We start from the raw sequence: 16994 nt of genomic DNA, 5'->3' as shown, positions 1-16994 counted from the left end.
ATGCGAAACAGGACCACAGACCTCTGCATACATTCAGCAAACCCAGATTTGTCAAAATAATTTTTTGCCATCAGTGAAGAATTGGACTTATAAAGAATTTTTTGGTGAATTAGTCTTTATTGGAATTGAAAGTAGAGGCTTATTGTGCACTGAGCTGTTGCTTTTCTCCCTGGTCTCCTACCTGTGTGACTTTTTTCTGTTGCACAACCTCCAGGTCTGGCCTGGAGATCTCCCAGAATTCCCACTGATCCCCAGACTACAGGGATCCCCAGGAAAATGGCAGCTACGGTGATCACACTTTATGGCATTATACCCTGTTGACGTCCCTTCCCTCCCCAAACTTGCCCTTCCCAGGGTCTACCTGCTGATCTCCAGGAATTCCTCACCTTGGAGTTGGCAACCCAAGCAGGGCCACAGCATCCCAGAGTCTTTCTATCAAAACCAGAGGAGTGGACCTAAAGCCCCGCCCCACTAAGCTGGTTAGATCTCAGTTCTGATTCATAATTCAACATGCTACATTACAGCAGCAGCCCCTGTGTAAGATCAGGTGACTTTTTCAGGATAACAATATCCCTTGTCAATTATTAATCAACGTGGCCATGTGCAAGGATCTCTCCGTGACCTAGATTGTTGAGCACACACCATTAAGAAGCAACAGCAGGTCACAGAATTACACAGGAGTCTAAGAACACCGAAAAAGACTAGCAAAAGTAACTTCAACTGGAGTTTTCATGGGCTGGTGGCCACTTTTTCAGAAGGTAGTTCCAGAGGGGAACCATGTTGATCTCCAGTCGAACAGTTCTGAATCCCGGAGCCCCTTAGAGGCCTGACACTCTGAAATTCCCGGTGGTCTTGAAGGCGCCACACGGCTCCAATTTAACACTTCCTCCAAGTCACAAAGACATACATCCATTAGGCTGCCCCAGCGCCTTTCTAAGCCAAGCCACAAGCGTCACCGCTTTGGGTTTACTTCTCTTAAAAACTGCAGAGAGCATTTAGCCAGCAAATCCAGAAGGCTCGTGCATCTGGTAAGAGAAGAGGTTCAGGACTAGCTTGCTCTTACATTAAGGTATAAATTGAGAGCACTTTGCCCTCAAAAGGGATGGCTTGCTCCTAATCAGGGCTTTTTTGAGCAGGAAGGCACAGGAACACAGTTGTTGTTGTTGTTAATATTCCACCCATTCCCCCTTGGGGACTCAGGGTGGAGTACATAAAAATAAGCCATAATAAAACAAACACTCAAGAACAGCTAAGATCGTAAACCGTTTTCCCACACAGCTTACCTCGGAGGGACGTCCCTCTTCACCGCGCAGCGTCTGCTCGGATTTCCCACCATCTGCTCCGCAGAAGCAGGAAGAGCCGCGGCTTTTGCGACGCTAACGTAAACTGGGTTTCAGCGATTTACATTTGCGACGCAGAAGCCCCGGCACTTCCTGCTTCTGCGGAGCAGATGGTGGGAAATCCGAGCAGACGCTGCGCGGTGAAGAGGGACGTCACTCCGAGGTAAGCTGTGTGGGGAAAAGGTTATTATAAAATCAGTTACAGCACTGAGCTCAGAGTCTAATCAGCACTTTACATACCATATATTATGACGTTACATAACCCACTGGCCCCCATCAGTAACAAACAGTCCGAATAATGTTCTGGCTGGCTTGGCACCAGGGGGTGTGGCCTAATATGCAAATATTAGGCCACACCCCCAGGCACCGCCATTGTTTTGCACGGGGCTTTTGTTGTAGAAAAAGCCCTGCAGGAGCTCATTTGCATATTAGGCCACACCCCGTGATACCAAGCCAGCTGGAACCGCGTTCCTGCACAAAAAAAGCCCTGGATTTTGCCGTTTCACACAGTAAAATCCAGTTGAAAAGTGCACTGAAAGCAGATTGAAAGTGTGTTACTTAGTGTGTGAAAGTGCAAAACTGGGTTCTATCAAGCCTCTGCCTTGTACACAAAGGGCTGGAGAACGCCAAGGGACCGACCACAAGTTCCCGCTACTGCATATAATCTCTCCCTCTCACCTGGCAGGGGTTACTTACCTGTTTCAGAAGGCAAGTCCGACTTCACGGGCACCTCCAGAGCCATGACCTCATTGCCCCCTGCTTCTTCTGGGCCTGCAGGTGGGCTTTCTGCATCCAACACAGGTGACACTGGGTTTTGGGATGCCGTGACCTGGGACAGAAAAAGGTCTAGCTCCACTATCCACCTGCTACTCCAAACGCTGTGGGCACAGAAGGGAGACTGTAGCCCTGAGCCTCATTCAACCGGAGGGTGGGAAATTGGCCATACTGAGATAAAGAAGAAGACTAGATTTATACCCCGCCTTTCTCTCTGAGTCTCAGAGTGGCTTACAATCTCCTTTATCTTCTTCCCCCACGACAGAGGGGGAAGGTGAGGGTAGGTGGGGCTGAGAGAGCTCTCACAGAAGCTGCCTTTTCAAGGACAACTCTGCCACAGCTATGGCTGACCCAAGGCCATTCCAGCAGTTGCAAGTGGAGGAGTGGAGAATCAAACCTGGATCTCCCAGATAAGAGTCCACACACTTCACCACTACACCAAAGGGCAAAAAGATTTATTGATTAATTTTATAAAGCTGAATCCATCTTTAGTATATCTGTTCGGGGTAGGATAAAGGTAAAAGTAGTCCCCTGTGCAAGCACCAGTCGTTTTCGACTCTGGGGTGACGTTGCTTTCGCAACGTTTTCACGGCAGACCTTTTACGGGGTGGTTTGCCATTGCCTTCCTCAGTCATCTACACTTTCCCCCCAGCAAGCTGGGCACTCATTTTACCAATCTCGGAAGGATGGAAGGCTGAGTCAACCTGGAGCCGGCTACCTGAACCAGCTTTTGCTGGGATCGAACTCAGCTCGTGAGCAGAGGGCTCCGACTGCAGTACTGCAGCTTTACCACTCTGCGCCATGGCGCTCTTTCCTATGGGGCAGGATAGATCCTCCAATTTTTAATATAGTATATATTAAAATTCTGTAAACCATTCAAAAATACCATAGGGCACAAGATTTTCTGGCTGTCAAAAGCTTTTGAGTATCAGAGCTTCCATCATCAGGTCTCTAAGGTGCAACTGGCAATGGAAAAGAACAATACTATCATCACTAGAAAGTTCTTATGAATGTCTGTGGCACGTGGGAACCACACGGCAAGAGTAAGATACAATTGTATAGCATCCGACACTCTCTGTTGAGAAGAAGAAGATGATATTGGATTTATATCCCACCCTCCACTCTGAAGAGTCTCAGAGCGGCTCACAATCTCCTTTCCTTTCCTCTCCCACAACAGACACCCTGTGAGGTAGATGAAGATATTGGATTTATATCCCGCCCTCCACTCCGAAGAGTCTCAGAGCGGCTCACAATCTCCTTTACCTCCCCCCCCCCCACCACAACAGACACCCTGTGAGGTAGATGAAGATATTGGATTTATATCCTGCCCTTCACTCCGAAGAGTCTTAGAGCGGCTCAAAATCTCCTTTACCTTCCTCCCCCACAACAGACACCCTGTGAGGTAGATGAAGATATTGGATTTATATCCCGCCCTCCACTCCGAAGAGTCTCAGAGCGGCTCACAATCTCCTTTACCTTCCTCCCCCACAACAGACACCCTGTGAGGTGGGTGGGGCTGGAGAGGGCTCTCACAGCAGCTGCCCTTTCAAGGACAACCTCTGCCAGAGCTCTGGCTGACCCAAGGCCATTCCAGCAGGTGCAAGTGGAGGAGTGGGGAATCAAACCCGGTTCTCCCAGATAAGAGTCCACACACCAAACTACACTTAACCACTACACCAAACTGAGGAAGAAGATCAATAGACTAATACTGAATTTTAATATCTAGACCGGGGGTGTCGAACTCATTTGTTATGAGGACTGGATCTGACATGAATACGACCTTGTTGGGCCGGGCTATGTTTATTTAAGATTACGTAGCAGAGATATAACCTTTATAAAGGACGCAGAAAAACACAATTAACAATTTTTTAGAAAAAGAATTTAAAACATGCTCAAAACATTAGCCGTCATTATTCTTAAAGGTGCTTTCTTTGTATTTTTCCCATGGGATCCAGGGAACTGGGCCAAGGAAGCTCTGGCTCTTTCCTTCCTTCCCCAGGGGACCACGAGGGGGAGGAGCGTCCCGCAATAAAAGGAAGAGAGGCTTGGCTCGGTAGCTCTGCTGTGCGATTGAGAGAGCTGTGATGCGAAAGGAAGCAAGAAAAAGGGAGAAGGAAGCAGATGACAGCCAGTCGCTTGGGGGCCTGATAGGAGCCGTTCGGGGGGCCTGATTCAGCCACCGGGCCGCATGTTCGACACCCCTGATCTTGACCATGAATGGAGGATGTGTTGAGCTTCACCTAAAAATGGGTTCTTTTCCTGTGTACAATGAAAGGCACACTGTCTTTCTAAACGTTGTTCTCAGTGGCTTTCCTTAATATTTCTCTCTCATCAAGGATTATGTCAGTGCAGCCTTCCAAAAGTATACCTTGGTGTCGTCGCCGCCATTGATTTTTTCACCTTTGGCAAACTCATACGTCACGTAGTAGCTGTAGGTGATCCTGGGGGACTCGGGGCTGCTCTCCACATCCTCGGTGCCTACGGGATTGGGGATTCCTCGGATCTTGCCAATCGTGACGACCATCTCCACGTCCTCCTGCAGCAGCGCTACGAAAGGGGCACAGAGAGCAGTGACCCCTTTGGGTTAGGGAGGGGCAGAGACGCCCTTTTGCACTGTTTCATCCCCCCCCCATTTCTTTCTTGCCTTTAACAGGGTTGCCAGCCTCCAGGCAGGGCCTGGAGATCTCCCACTTTTACAACTGATCTCCGGCTGGCAGAGATCAGCTCCCCTGGAGAAAAGGACTGTTTTTCTTTGTAATTAAAAAAAAAAGTGTTATTAGAAACTGAGATAGGGGTACAGAAAAGGGGGGGGCTGCTTTGAAGGGTTGACTCTGTGTCACTGTACCGTGCTGAGGCCCCTCCCCTCCTCCAAACACTTCCCTCTCTTGGACCCACCCCCAAACTCTCCAGATATTTTCCAACACAGACCTGGCAAACCTATCATTCATACCCCTAGAGATGCCAAAACATTAAACACCACCAGGGCTTTTTTTGGAAGCAGGAACTCATTTGCATATTAGGCCACAGCCCCTGATGTAGCCAATCCTCCTGGCCCAGGGGTGGCCAAACTTGCTTAATGTAAGAGCTGCATAGAATAAATGTCAGATGTCTAAGAGCCACAAGCCATGAATGTCAAGTGTTTGAGAGCCGCAAGAAAGGGAGGAAGGGAACTAGATGGAGGAAGGAGGGAGAGGCAGAAAGAAAGCAACTTTAACTTTAAATGCATTCTCCAAGCTGCTGGCTTGGTTTGGCTTGGAGAAGTGATTTAAAGAACAAATGCCTTCTCTGTGCTCACAGTATGTATGAAAGAGTCACATGTGGCTCCCAAGCCACAGTTTGGCCGCTCCTGATCTGGAGCTTACAGTAGGCCCTGTTAAGAAGAGCCCTGTAAGCTCTTGGAGGACTGGCAACATCAGCGGTGTGTGGCCTAATATGCAAAGGAGCTCCTGCTACAAAAAACCCCCCTGATCTTTAAAGGGAAAAGTTTGGCATAAGGAAAGAGAACATGGCGTGACAAAGGATGGTTAGATCTTGTGGATTCATTCGGCTAATAGACAGCCTCTCTGCAAAAATAAATTGTTTGACCACAAGAGGTCACCCACGTACCTTGCAAAGCTTGACATTTCCCTTTTCAACTTCGGCATTGATGTTCCTCAAGCAAACACTGCTCTGTAGGTCAATTTGCTGCCATCCACAGGTTTTATCAAATGCATTATTCCAAACTTAGCTGTATTTATTGCTCAGTTACTTATGCACCTTGTCTATAATAAGCCCTTCCTGGCAACGAATCCCTCCCTACCTATGTGTGAGGAAATTGGTTTCAGTGCATTTGAAGGAGTGGGCATCGACAGATGCTAACTCTCTCAGTTCTCACTTATGCACAGAATTGAACTTCGTTGGTCTTGGAGGTGCCACTGGACTCAAACCTGGTTCTCACATCTGTTTGTTAACTCTTGTATTTGAATGCTAGTCTACTGCTATTCACAGATCTTAAAGGTCAAGGTAGTCCCCTGTGGAAGCACCAGTCGTTTCCAATTCTGCGGTGACATCGCATCACAACATTTTCTCGGCAGACTTTTTACAGGGTGGTTTGCCCTTGCCTTCCCCAGTCATCTGCACTTTTCCCCCAGCAAGCTGGGTACTCACTTGACTGACCTCAGAAGGATGAAAGGCTGAGCCAACCTTGAGCTGGCTACCTGAACCCAGCTTCCGCCAGGATCGAACTCAGATCACGAGCAGAGAGCTCGGACTGCAGTGCTGAAGCTTTACCAGTCTGCACCACGGGGCTACTTACGCAGATCTTGCAAGCTGCCTTAATCCAATCTCAGCTATAATTGCCCATTTACTTATGCGTCTTGACTCTAACCAGGCCTTCCTGGCAACTACCTATATGTAATGGCAGAAGAAGTTTCATTTCACTGTTATCTGAAGAAGTGTGCGTTTTATTCCCAGAATAAAACGTTGTGGTTTTAAAGGTGTCCCTGAGCTCAAACTTTGTACTCCTCGCATTAGATATTGTGTGGGCAAAATGCCATCTCGTTGCAGGTGACATATGGCAAGTCTGTAAGGTTTTCAAAGCAAGAGACAAACAGAGGTGGCTGGCCATTGCCTGCTTCTGTGTAGCAACCCTGGGCTTCCTTCGTGGTCTCCCATCCAAGGACTAACTAGGTCCAACCTGGGTTAGCAGCCAAGATCTGACAAGATCAGGATAGCCTGAGCCATCTTCCCTCTATTGGAAATAACGAGGGATAGCGGCACCTTCTTTGGAGGCTCACAGAATTGTACCCCCTGGTCCAATCCATTTGAAACTTGGAAGGCATTTTGGGGAGAGGCACGGGATGCTATGCTGCAAATTTGGTGCCTCTACCTCAAAAAACAGCCCCCCCCAAAGCCCCAGATACCAGCGGATTAATTTTCCATTATACCCTATGGGAATCGGTCTCCATAGCGCCCAGCAGACATTTCCCTCCCCTCCCTCCCGATGACCCTGAAGCGGGGAAAGGGCCTCCAAACCGGGGGATCCCCTGCCCCCACCTGGGGATTGGCAACCCTAGTAGCAACTCTGGTCTCCCATCCAAGTACTAATCAAGGGCAACCTAGGTCAAGGCAAGAGACGTTTGGAGGTTTTGCCATCGCCGGCCTCTGCACAGCAACCCTGGATTTCCTCGGTGGTTTCCCATCCAAGTCCTGAGACGGGCCACTCCTGCTTAGCTTCTGAGAGCTGAAGATCTCAAGGTGGCCTGGGCCACGCAGGTCGGGATATTTAGAAATGAATGCAACCTTCTTTTGATAATCCCTGGGCCAAAGGAGGCCAAATTGAAGAGTACGAGAGAAAGGGCCTTTTCGATCGCAGCTCCACACTGGTGGAACCAACTACCAGATGAAGTGTGGGCCCTGCGGAATCTTGTTCAATTCCGTAGGGCCTGCAAGACTACCCTTTTCCAAATGGCCTTCTCTTAATGTGGATTTTGGTCTACTACATACGGCCATCATAAATTACAAGAGGAGAACATCTAGAACATTTAGCTTGGAGAAACGTCGACTGCAGGGTGATATGACAGAGGTTTACAAGATAATGCATGGGATGGAGAAAGTAGAGAAAGAAGTACTTTTCTCCCTTTCTCACAATACAAGAACTCGTGGGCATTCGATGAAATTGCTGAGCAGTCAGGTTAAAACGGATAAAAGGAAGTACTCCTTCACCCAAAGGGTGCTTAACATGTGGAATTCACTGCCACAGGAGGTGGTGGCGGCTACAAGCATAGCCAGCTTCAAGAAGGGATTGGATAAACATCTGGAGCAGAGGTCCATCAGTGGCTCTTAGCCACAGTGTGTATATATATATGTTTGTGTGTGTGTGTGTGTGTATATATACACACACACACACACACACACATAATTTTTTGGCCACTGTGTGACACAGAATGTTGGACTGGATGGGCCATTGGCCTGATTCAACATGGCTTCTCTTATGTTCTTAACATAGCACCTGTAAATGTTAGTTTTTAACTTTGATGGTTTTAATTACATTGGTTTTAAATAGCAACTATTATGAATTATAAATTGTATTGATATAATGTTTTATATTGTAATTAGGTATTTATCATATGTTGTGAGCCACCCTGAGCCTGCTGTGGCAGGGAGGGTGGGATATAAATAAAATATTATTATTATTATACCCACGTCCAGGGGTGGAATTCTAGCAGGAGCTCCTTTGCATAGTAGTCCACAGCCCACTGATGTAGCCATTCCTCCAAGAGCTTACGAAAAAGAGCCTTGTAAGCCCTTGGAGGATTGGCTACATCAGGGGTGTGTGGCCTAATATGCAAAGGAGCTCCTGCTAGAATTCCATCCCTGATTAGGCCACACCCCCTGATGTAGCCAATCCTCCAAGAGCTTACAGGGCTCTTAGTACAGGGCCTACTGTAAGCTCTTGGAGGATTGGCTACATCAGGGGGTGTGTGGCCTAATATGCAAAGGCGCTCCTGCTAGAATTCCAGCCCTGCCCACGTCCCACCTGCACTCCCCCCCGCCCCCGACCGCGTCATGATCTGCCGTTGCAAGAGGTTCTCCAAACTTGGCAGTCCCACCTGGATTGTTGGACACGCCCAGGAACCAGTGCCTTTCGTCTGGGGTGATGATGGTGTCGTCCAGGGCACAGAGTTTGGGCAGGCTGTCTATGATGAAGCCACGATAGCTGGGCATCAGCGCCAGGGGGTTGCCCTGCAGCACAAGGACCCGGAGCTTCTTCAGCGTCCCGAGTTTGGAGAGGAGGCCCAGCAAGTCCGTAAAGTTGTTATAACTCAAGTCGAGAGAGACAAGCTTCGGCCTGCAAGGGAAGGAGTCCATGAAAAGGGTCCTGAAGAGTATTCCCCCCCACGACCCAGTTTCTCCTCCTGGCAGCCTTTGCTTTTCCCCACCTCTCCGATACACCCTTTCCTTCTAAACCTTACTTTTTGTACCATTTCCCACTCACCTTACGCCACTCTCACGTTCATCTTCTCAGCAGGACTTCCTTCCGATTTCACACTATCTGTCCCGGGACTGCAGCAAGCGTCGGCGTTTTCGCGCAGCAAACAGAAACAGCTAAAAACCAGTTTCTGTTTCCTGCGCGAAAACGCCGATACTTGCTGCAACCCTGGGGGAGATAGTGGGAAATCGGAAGGGACGGTGGCTCAGTGGTAGAGCATCTGCTTGGAAAGCAGAAGGTTCCAGGTTCAATCCCTGGCATCTCCAAAAAAGGGTCCAGGCAAACAGGTGTGAAAAACCTCAGCTTGAGACCCTGGAGAGCCGCTGCCAGTCTGAGTAGACAATACTGACTTTGATGGACCAAGGGTCTGATTCAGTATAAGGCAGCTTCATATGTCCAAGCCGCGCAGCATAAGATGAGTGAGAAATTGGTCTTTCTTTCCCTTGCCTTCCCCTCCTGTTTCTCTCTTCCCACCCCATCTCATCACTAATTGATAAAAATATTTTAAAGTCTATGAAATATTTCAATTTACTTGGTTTTAAAATTAGAAACGGAAATTGAAATGTATAATATTTAATACTGTGCCCAAGCTGAATTGTATGCTTTGTTGTTGTTTTTTCTTTAATGCCACTTGTTTCTTATTTATCTTTCTTTTTTTGGATTAGTGTTTGACCATATTAAACTTGACTTGACTGGGTCCTAAAGAGAGATCCCAGGTGGTCGGCTGGGTTCTGCAAAGGGTGAGTTTTCCCTCACCATCCAAGAAGTAACTGGGGAAGACCCCCTGCATGCGTGGGGAAGCATCCCCCCCCCATTAATGGGATGGATCCACAGAACCCCCTTTAGGAAGCTTTGTGATGCTGCAGCATAACTGGGAAAAGTTGGGTCAAATCCCTGGAAGGATCAGGGACCCCATGTAAAAAGGAGATATGAGCATAGCATAAGAACATAAGAACCTAAGAGAAGCCATGTTGGATTAGGCCAATGGCTCATCCCGTCCAACACTCTGTATCACATAGTGGCCAAAAAACCCAAGTGCCATCAGGAGGTCCATCAGTGGGGCCAGAACTTCAGCAGCCCTCACCCTGTTGCCCCCCCCAGCACCAAAACTACAGAGCATCACTGCCCCAGACATAAGAACATAAGAGAAGCCAAGTTGGATCAGGCCAATGGCCCATCCAGTTCAACACTCTGTGTCACACAGTGGCCAAAAAACCCAGGTGCCATCAGGAGGTCCATCAGTGGGGCCAGGACACTAGAAGCCCTCCCACTGTGCACCCCCCCCCCCAAGCACAAGAATACAGAGCATCAAGAATACACTGCCCCAGACAGAGAGTTCCAACAATATGAGACACAAGAGTTCTGCTCCATATGCTTATCCAATCCCCTCTTGAAGGTGGCTAAGCTTGTTGCCGCCACCACCTCCCGTGGAAGTGAATTCCATGTGTTAATCACCCTTTGGGTGAAGAAGGACTTCCTTTTATCAATAACAATTGTCTAAGAATTAATTAATGAAGACTCCAAATTGCTGGGGGGTTTCATCCATTCTTTCTTGGTTCCTATATCATAGGGGTGGCCAAACTGCAGCTCGAGAGCCACATGTGGCTCTTTTAAACAAATTGTGTGACTCTCCAAACCCTAGCTGCCCCATATTTCATCTTGGAAAAGGCATTTCTCTCTTCAAATCACTTTGCCAAGCCAAGCCAGCTGGTGGCTTGGAAAATGCATCTAAAGTTGAAGTTGCTTTCTTTCCACCTCTCCCTCCCTCCCTCCTTCTCCCATCTATTTGCCTGCCTTCCTTCCTTCCTTCCTTCCTTCCTTCCTTCTTTGCTCTCAAGCATCTGACATCCATGTCTTGCAGCTCCCAAACATCTGATGTTTATTCTACGTGGCTCTCAAACAAAACAAGTTTGGTCACCCCTGATGCATCACCTTCCCTCATCCCCCCAAGTCCATAATAATTAGGGCTGCCGTCTCCAGATTGGGTGATTTGGGGGCGGAGCCTGGAGAGGGTGGAGTTTGGGGAGAAGGAGCTCAACTGGTGCTTGTGGACACCATGACGCCTGCCAGCAATTCAGACGTGCGCCTGTTGAGCTTTTCAGAAAGTAGGCGGGGCCACCGAGAGGCAGGGCTTGTGACTGGCTGCCCTCATTAAGATGAAAAGATTTTCCGCAGGTGTAATAACGGGCAGCTCCTGAAGACCTTCCTTAGTCAGGGTGTGGTTCAACTCCCCCTTCAGGCTTCCTACCTTCCCAGGAAGTATGAAAAGGGAAGTACTCTGTCTGGCTCCACCTCCTGTAGAGGCCATTTTGGGGTTGCACCTCCCACTCTCACAATTCCACGGTGCCCACAGACTCAGAAAGAAGTGCTTATATGTGACGTCATTTACACTCCTTGAATAATGCGCTTTCCGTTCACTTTCAATGCACTTTAGCTGTTGTTTGCAAGTAGATTTTGCCCTTTTGCACAGTAAAAACCAGTTACAACGTGCATTAGAAGTGGATTGAAAGTGCATTGTTCAATGAGTGTGGAAGTGCCATTAGAGACTTTTCCTGACTCCTTCCTTGCTCCTCAACTGGGACCCTCCTAACTACTGTCCGGAGGTTTATTTGGAGAGACAAAACTACGGGGAGGGTCGGGAGGGAGCAGGAATGGTGGGTGGGGAGCTTAGAACTGTCTCTTCATTGAGATTGCCAGCTCTGGGTTCAGAAATTCCTGGAGATCTGGAGGGTGGAGTGGAGTACAGCGGCACAGAGTCCACCCTTCAAAGCAGCCATTTTCTCCAGGGGAGCCTGTCATGATCCTGGGCCTAGCAAGGCCTACAGGTCTCAGGGAAGCCTGCTTAGGAGTTATTGGGAAAAGCCTACATCTCCCAGGATCCCCTCTGTCCCTCTAATTGGGTAGCAAGGGGTTTGGAGGGAAACAGGCTCAGAGAGGGGTGGGGCTTGGGAAGAGACTATAAAGGCTAAGCCCAGGAAGGGGGTGTTCTTTCCCTGGAAGGATGAGCTGGAGGCAGGCTGTGCCTGAAGAGCTTGAGCAGGGGAAAGCTCCCTCATCCAAGGCAAGGGGTGAGTGCTGGTTGGTAGTTTAGGGACTGTAAGTTAAGACGTAAGTTAGAACTTTTGTTTATTTTCCCTTCACCCTTTTACTGTTTTCTGCACCTTGGTTGTTTATATTGCACGGACTTTAAAATAAACCTTTTTGTTGTTCACTCTGCCTGGTCCTCACGCCTATTATTTGGCCTAAGCTGCAAGAGGCCTGAAGGGCTTGGGAGGGAACTCTGGGCCTTCTCAATGGGAACCCTTAACCCAGAGTGGTGGCAGCAATTGGTAGTACCCCCTGAGTCGTGACATGGTGGCTTCAGTGGTGCGGTGGACTAGTTTTGTATCCTGGTGAGGCAGAGTGCCATTTGGCCTTGATAGTTTTTTTTTACTGCTGGCTTAAGGAAGCCACATTTTCTGAAGGTGCTGGCAGGAGCAAGTAAGGTGGTGAAAGGGTGTTTTGTTTATTTTCTAGCTCTCAGGTCAACTGCATAGTGAGGCTAGATAGTTAATGTATGCTCCTCCGGTCTGGGAAAGAGAAGCCAGAGGACACGCCTGTCCCTAGAACAAAGATCCAAACAGGGGCTATTGGTCTGATGTCTGAGGAGAAAACCCCAGAAAGAGAGATGGCAGTCCCGAGTAAAGAGGCCTTGCGGCTTCAACTGCAGCTTACGCAGGCAGACCTTGAGAGAGCCAGACTCAAGGTAGAATTAGAGAAAGCAAGAATGCTAAAAGAGGAAAATGCAGATAAGATGCTGAAAGAAAAGGTAGAAAATGCAGCCAGAATGGAGCTGGAAAGAGAGAAAATGAGGCTGGCTCATGAGCTTGAACAGGCAAAAATTGAAAAGGGGCTGCTTCCTCCAGATGCTACTGTGCAAGGGGATAGACGAAAGTACCCTTTATTCAAGGAAGGGGAGGACATTGAGGCATTCCTGCAAAACTTTGAGCGAGTTTGCATGGACCACAAGCTTCCCCCAGAAGTGTATATGGAGAAGTTGAGACCCCAGCTAAGTGGGATTCTGGCTTCAGTGTCTGGGCAGATGGAAGGTGAAGAGAGGCCAAACTACAAGCTGTTTAAATAGAGAGTGTGTGAGAGGGTGGGGTTCTCCAAAGAAGGAGCCCGCAAGAGGTTCAAGGAAGTGAAACCTGAACCCAAGGAGTCCTATCAACAATTAATGTATAGGCTGGGGAAGGCCTATGACCTGTGGCTTGAAGTAGCTGATGCTAAGACTTTAGAAGATGTAAAAGCTTTAATGTGCATTGACCTGTTCTTGACTCTTATTCCTGAGCACATTAGACGCCCACTGATTGACAAGAGTCCTTCCACCATCAAAGAAGCTGGACAGTGGGCGGACCGCGTGGCTGAGGCATATGGAGGATGGAGACCCAGCACCAGTCATGACTGGCGCAAAGGAAAGCCCAAAGCTCCCTCCTGACCCGGGTGCTGAGGAGCAGTCTGAAGTAAAGGAAGAACTGTCCAGGCAACAGCCTCCTAGTTCTACAGGTGCTGGTGTGAAGCTGCCAACAGGAGATCGGAAGGTTCCCTGTTGTTAGTCCTGCAACAAGCTGGGGCATATACAGAGTCAGTGCCCAAAGTCTACTATTACTGTGGCATTCCATGTGATGCCAGTGGGCCCTGGACCCACTTCTTCTGAACCGGACCCTGAGTGTATTCCTCAGCTTCACCACAGGGAAGTGACTGTGGATGGGCATGGTGTGATAGCCTAGCAAGACACTGCTTCCCTTTTGCCTTCTATCCATCGTTCTCTTGTGAACCTGAAGTATTTCCTCCCAGGCGAAGGAAGGAAGGTGCTGCGCATCAACGAAGCTGAAGGAGTTACCCTTCCAGTGGCCAGGATACCTATCCAGTATGAGGGTTGGACTGGAACATGTGTATGAAAACACACCCGTGTCTATGTTTACAGGGGAGGATTTGGCGGAACATGTAATTAGAAGGCAGAAGAAAGCAACTGAATCCAAACACTCTTCCAAAGTGGACTGGGAAAAGGAGAGAAAAGCTACAGATTGCAAATCTTTACAGAGACAGGGTCCTAAGGAATCAGGACAGATGAGGAAACTATTTGTAGGTGGCCTGAGCTTTCAGACTACTGATGACAGCTTGAGGGAACACTCTGAAACCTGGGGCACACTCACTGACTATGTGGTAGTGAAAGATCCACAGACAAAACGTTCCCATGGGTTTGTGACCTATTCTTGCCAGGAGGAGGCAAATGCTGCACTGGCAGCTGCTGTCAAGCATGGTTTAATCTCTCTTTTATTGTATGAATAAAACCAGTATATTATAGAGATGTTACTAACTGTAAATTAAACCTGGGCACATCAAAGTAGAAATGTAGAGACAGATCTTTCGCGCCTCTTTCGCTTTCACTAACAAATGCAGGAATTTGCTCTTTGAAGATAAGGCTAGTCCTGGACCCGGGAAAAATAACCACAGGGGAGATAAGGAAGTTACTGTGTGAACTTTGACACGTGAATGCAGGCTTGTTTAGAATGTGTAGCAATGTTTAGAGAACCTTTGATGTGTCATCTTTAAGTATGCATTCTACTGTTACTTTGTATCAGTTCCAATACCTAGCTCAATAGAGCCACATGGATTATCAATAAACCATACTTTGTTTCAATTCAAGGACTGGTTCTGTTGAAAATTGCATGCTTGACAGCTGCACCACATAAGGTGGATGGTTGAGTGGTGCGACTAAAGAAAACAGTTCCTAGGGTAGGTTCTGTGAAATCTGGTGCCCACTTAACTGAAAGGAAAATATTTGTAGGGGGAACTGGAGACCTGGAAGAATGTACTTTAAGGAACTATTTTGGATTAAAGGAGAGGAAGAAACACAGGAAGTATCCTTAGAAGGGCTTTTTTTGTAGCCGGAATCCCTTTGCATATTAGGCCGCCACTCCACCCCCAATGTAGCCAATCCCGCTGGAGCTTACAGTAGGCGCTGTAAGAAGAGCCCTGTAAGCTCCGAGAGGATTAGTTACATCAGGGGTGTGTGGCCTAATATTCAAAGGAGTTCCTGCTACAAAAAAAGCCCTGATCCTTAGAAAAATGGCCGCTAAAAACACCTCAGGTTCTTCTCGCTGGTTCAAGAGTTTGGCGTTACCAGAAAGCATCTGTGAAGTAGTCTTCCTGAGAGGAGCCCAGCTGGCAGTTATGACCAAGGCCCAAATGCTGGAGCTCTGGAGGAGGGTGGGCACACAGGTCCTTCAAGCTGTCCACCTCATTGCCACAAAGTTCCAGCACCTGCCAGGGAGAGGAGGAGAAAAGACAGACTGGGAGCCTGTTTGCGCCTTTGCGTATCTTAGACCAGCACTTGAACACAACCCCTGTCATCCACCAAGGACAATTTGCCCTTGCAATGCCCCAAACAACACAATTTTGGTTGGGCATAAAGAGGGAAGCCTAACACGCAGAATTCCTGCCCGGCAGGCAGCTACAGACAGTGCAGGGGAAGGGTGGGATGGCAGGAATTCCATCTCCATGTTCAGACCCAGAGGATAAGGGTATCTTTAAAAATACTGCAGACCTGTCAAAGTGACAAAACTTGCAGGACAGTGGCTCAGTGGCAGAGCATCTGCTTGGGAAGCAGAAGGTCCCAGGTTCAATCCCCGGCATCTCCAACTAAGAAGGGTCCCAGGCAAGTAGACGTGAAAAACCTCAGCTTGAGACCCTGGAGAGCCGCTGCCAGTCTGAGTAGACAAGACTGACTTTGACGGACCGAGGGGGGTCTGATTCAGTAGAAGGCAGCTTCATATGTCCATATGTTGGTCTGACCCATCCCATTAGGCAAATTAGGCAACTGCCTAGGATGCTGGCCCTGGGGGGCACCGAATTGGGTTCCCTCCCATGTGACTCGCAGAGGCCTTCCCCACTCTCCTGCCAGCTTTCTCACGCTCCTGCTGCTTTCTCGCTCGCTTGCCACCTTCCCCGCCTCCATCTCTCTTCCCTTGCTGTGCAGGTGGTGGGGTGTGGTGCTGCAGGGCACCGCCGCAAAGGGAGGGCACCGCTGTGGAGGAGGGCCACACCGCGGAGGAGGGTGGTGGGGAGTCGGTGGGGGGCAGGCCTGCCTAGGGCACTGTGTGCCCTGGAGCCCACCCTGTCCAAGCTAACATCACCAAGTGATGTTTTTGCATTTTGGGGAGTCAAGAACAAAACAAAGAAGAAAGAAGGAGGGCACGAAGTTGTTTCAGGGCCTGGGATGGAAGTCCTGAGTCCGCTGTTGGTAGCTTTCTTGAAACGCGTGTGGTTCTCCTCTCTGCTATCCAGAAGCAGTTGGATAGCAGATCCACATTATAGTCATCAGTTAAAACTCTAATACATCTTCACACAGCTAAATACATATACAGTTAGGATCCTGTTAGTTCAATTAAAATTAAAATGCCAACGAAATACTTAAATTTTGTTTTATATTGAGGTATGTATATGGTCACATGTGATTAACGCAAAAATCTTGGATGTGAAACTTGGAGCAACGGAAGATAAAATAATCAACCTTCCCCCCTCCCCTACCTTCCTGTTCCCCCCCCCCTTTTTTTTTTTGGTTTGTTTGTGCGTGTATGTATGTGTGGGTGTGAGTGTATGTGTGGTCCTTGACAAGTTACATGTGGATTCGTTTTGAAATATGTCTTTGTTGTTTAAAATATTGATTTAATGGTATTTCCTATTTGGAAATCTTTTCTTGTCAATAAAAATAAAAAAATTTTGAGTTTAAAAAAAAAAATTAAAATACTTTCCAGTTTCAGTAGCTAAACTTCTTCTATTTCTAAATTAATTAAACCTCATGTAGTCTTATACCTGCAATATCTAAATTCTCTAAGAGTCTAAATGCTCTATGCCTGTTAGAGATC

The 16994-nt window shown here is 48.1% G+C and overlaps 1 protein-coding gene and 1 non-coding gene across 2 annotated transcripts in view; one reads left to right on the top strand and one right to left on the bottom strand.

The window, feature by feature from the left end:
* The window catches only part of LRRC43 (leucine rich repeat containing 43), a 49291-nt gene that overhangs the window by 22059 nt on the left and 10238 nt on the right, over positions 1 to 16994 (bottom strand). Inside the window, exons 4-7 of the mRNA XM_060249168.1 lie at positions 15251 to 15390; positions 8705 to 8943; positions 4483 to 4661; positions 2037 to 2169 (exon numbers count right to left, since the gene is read on the bottom strand). Of these exons, the coding sequence (XP_060105151.1) occupies positions 2037 to 2169; positions 4483 to 4661; positions 8705 to 8943; positions 15251 to 15390 (691 nt within the window). The remainder of the gene's footprint in view (positions 1 to 2036; positions 2170 to 4482; positions 4662 to 8704; positions 8944 to 15250; positions 15391 to 16994) is intronic.
* TRNAS-GGA (transfer RNA serine (anticodon GGA)) lies at positions 9284 to 9350 on the top strand. The gene has a single exon. It is a non-coding gene; the product is annotated as a tRNA-Ser (tRNA).

Source organism: Heteronotia binoei, chromosome 11, assembly GCF_032191835.1.
Source record: "Heteronotia binoei isolate CCM8104 ecotype False Entrance Well chromosome 11, APGP_CSIRO_Hbin_v1, whole genome shotgun sequence".
In the NCBI taxonomy this organism is placed as follows: domain Eukaryota; kingdom Metazoa; phylum Chordata; class Lepidosauria; order Squamata; family Gekkonidae; genus Heteronotia; species Heteronotia binoei.
Note: the sequence above shows the minus strand (reverse complement) of the source record. Positions and strands in the feature narration are given on the sequence as shown.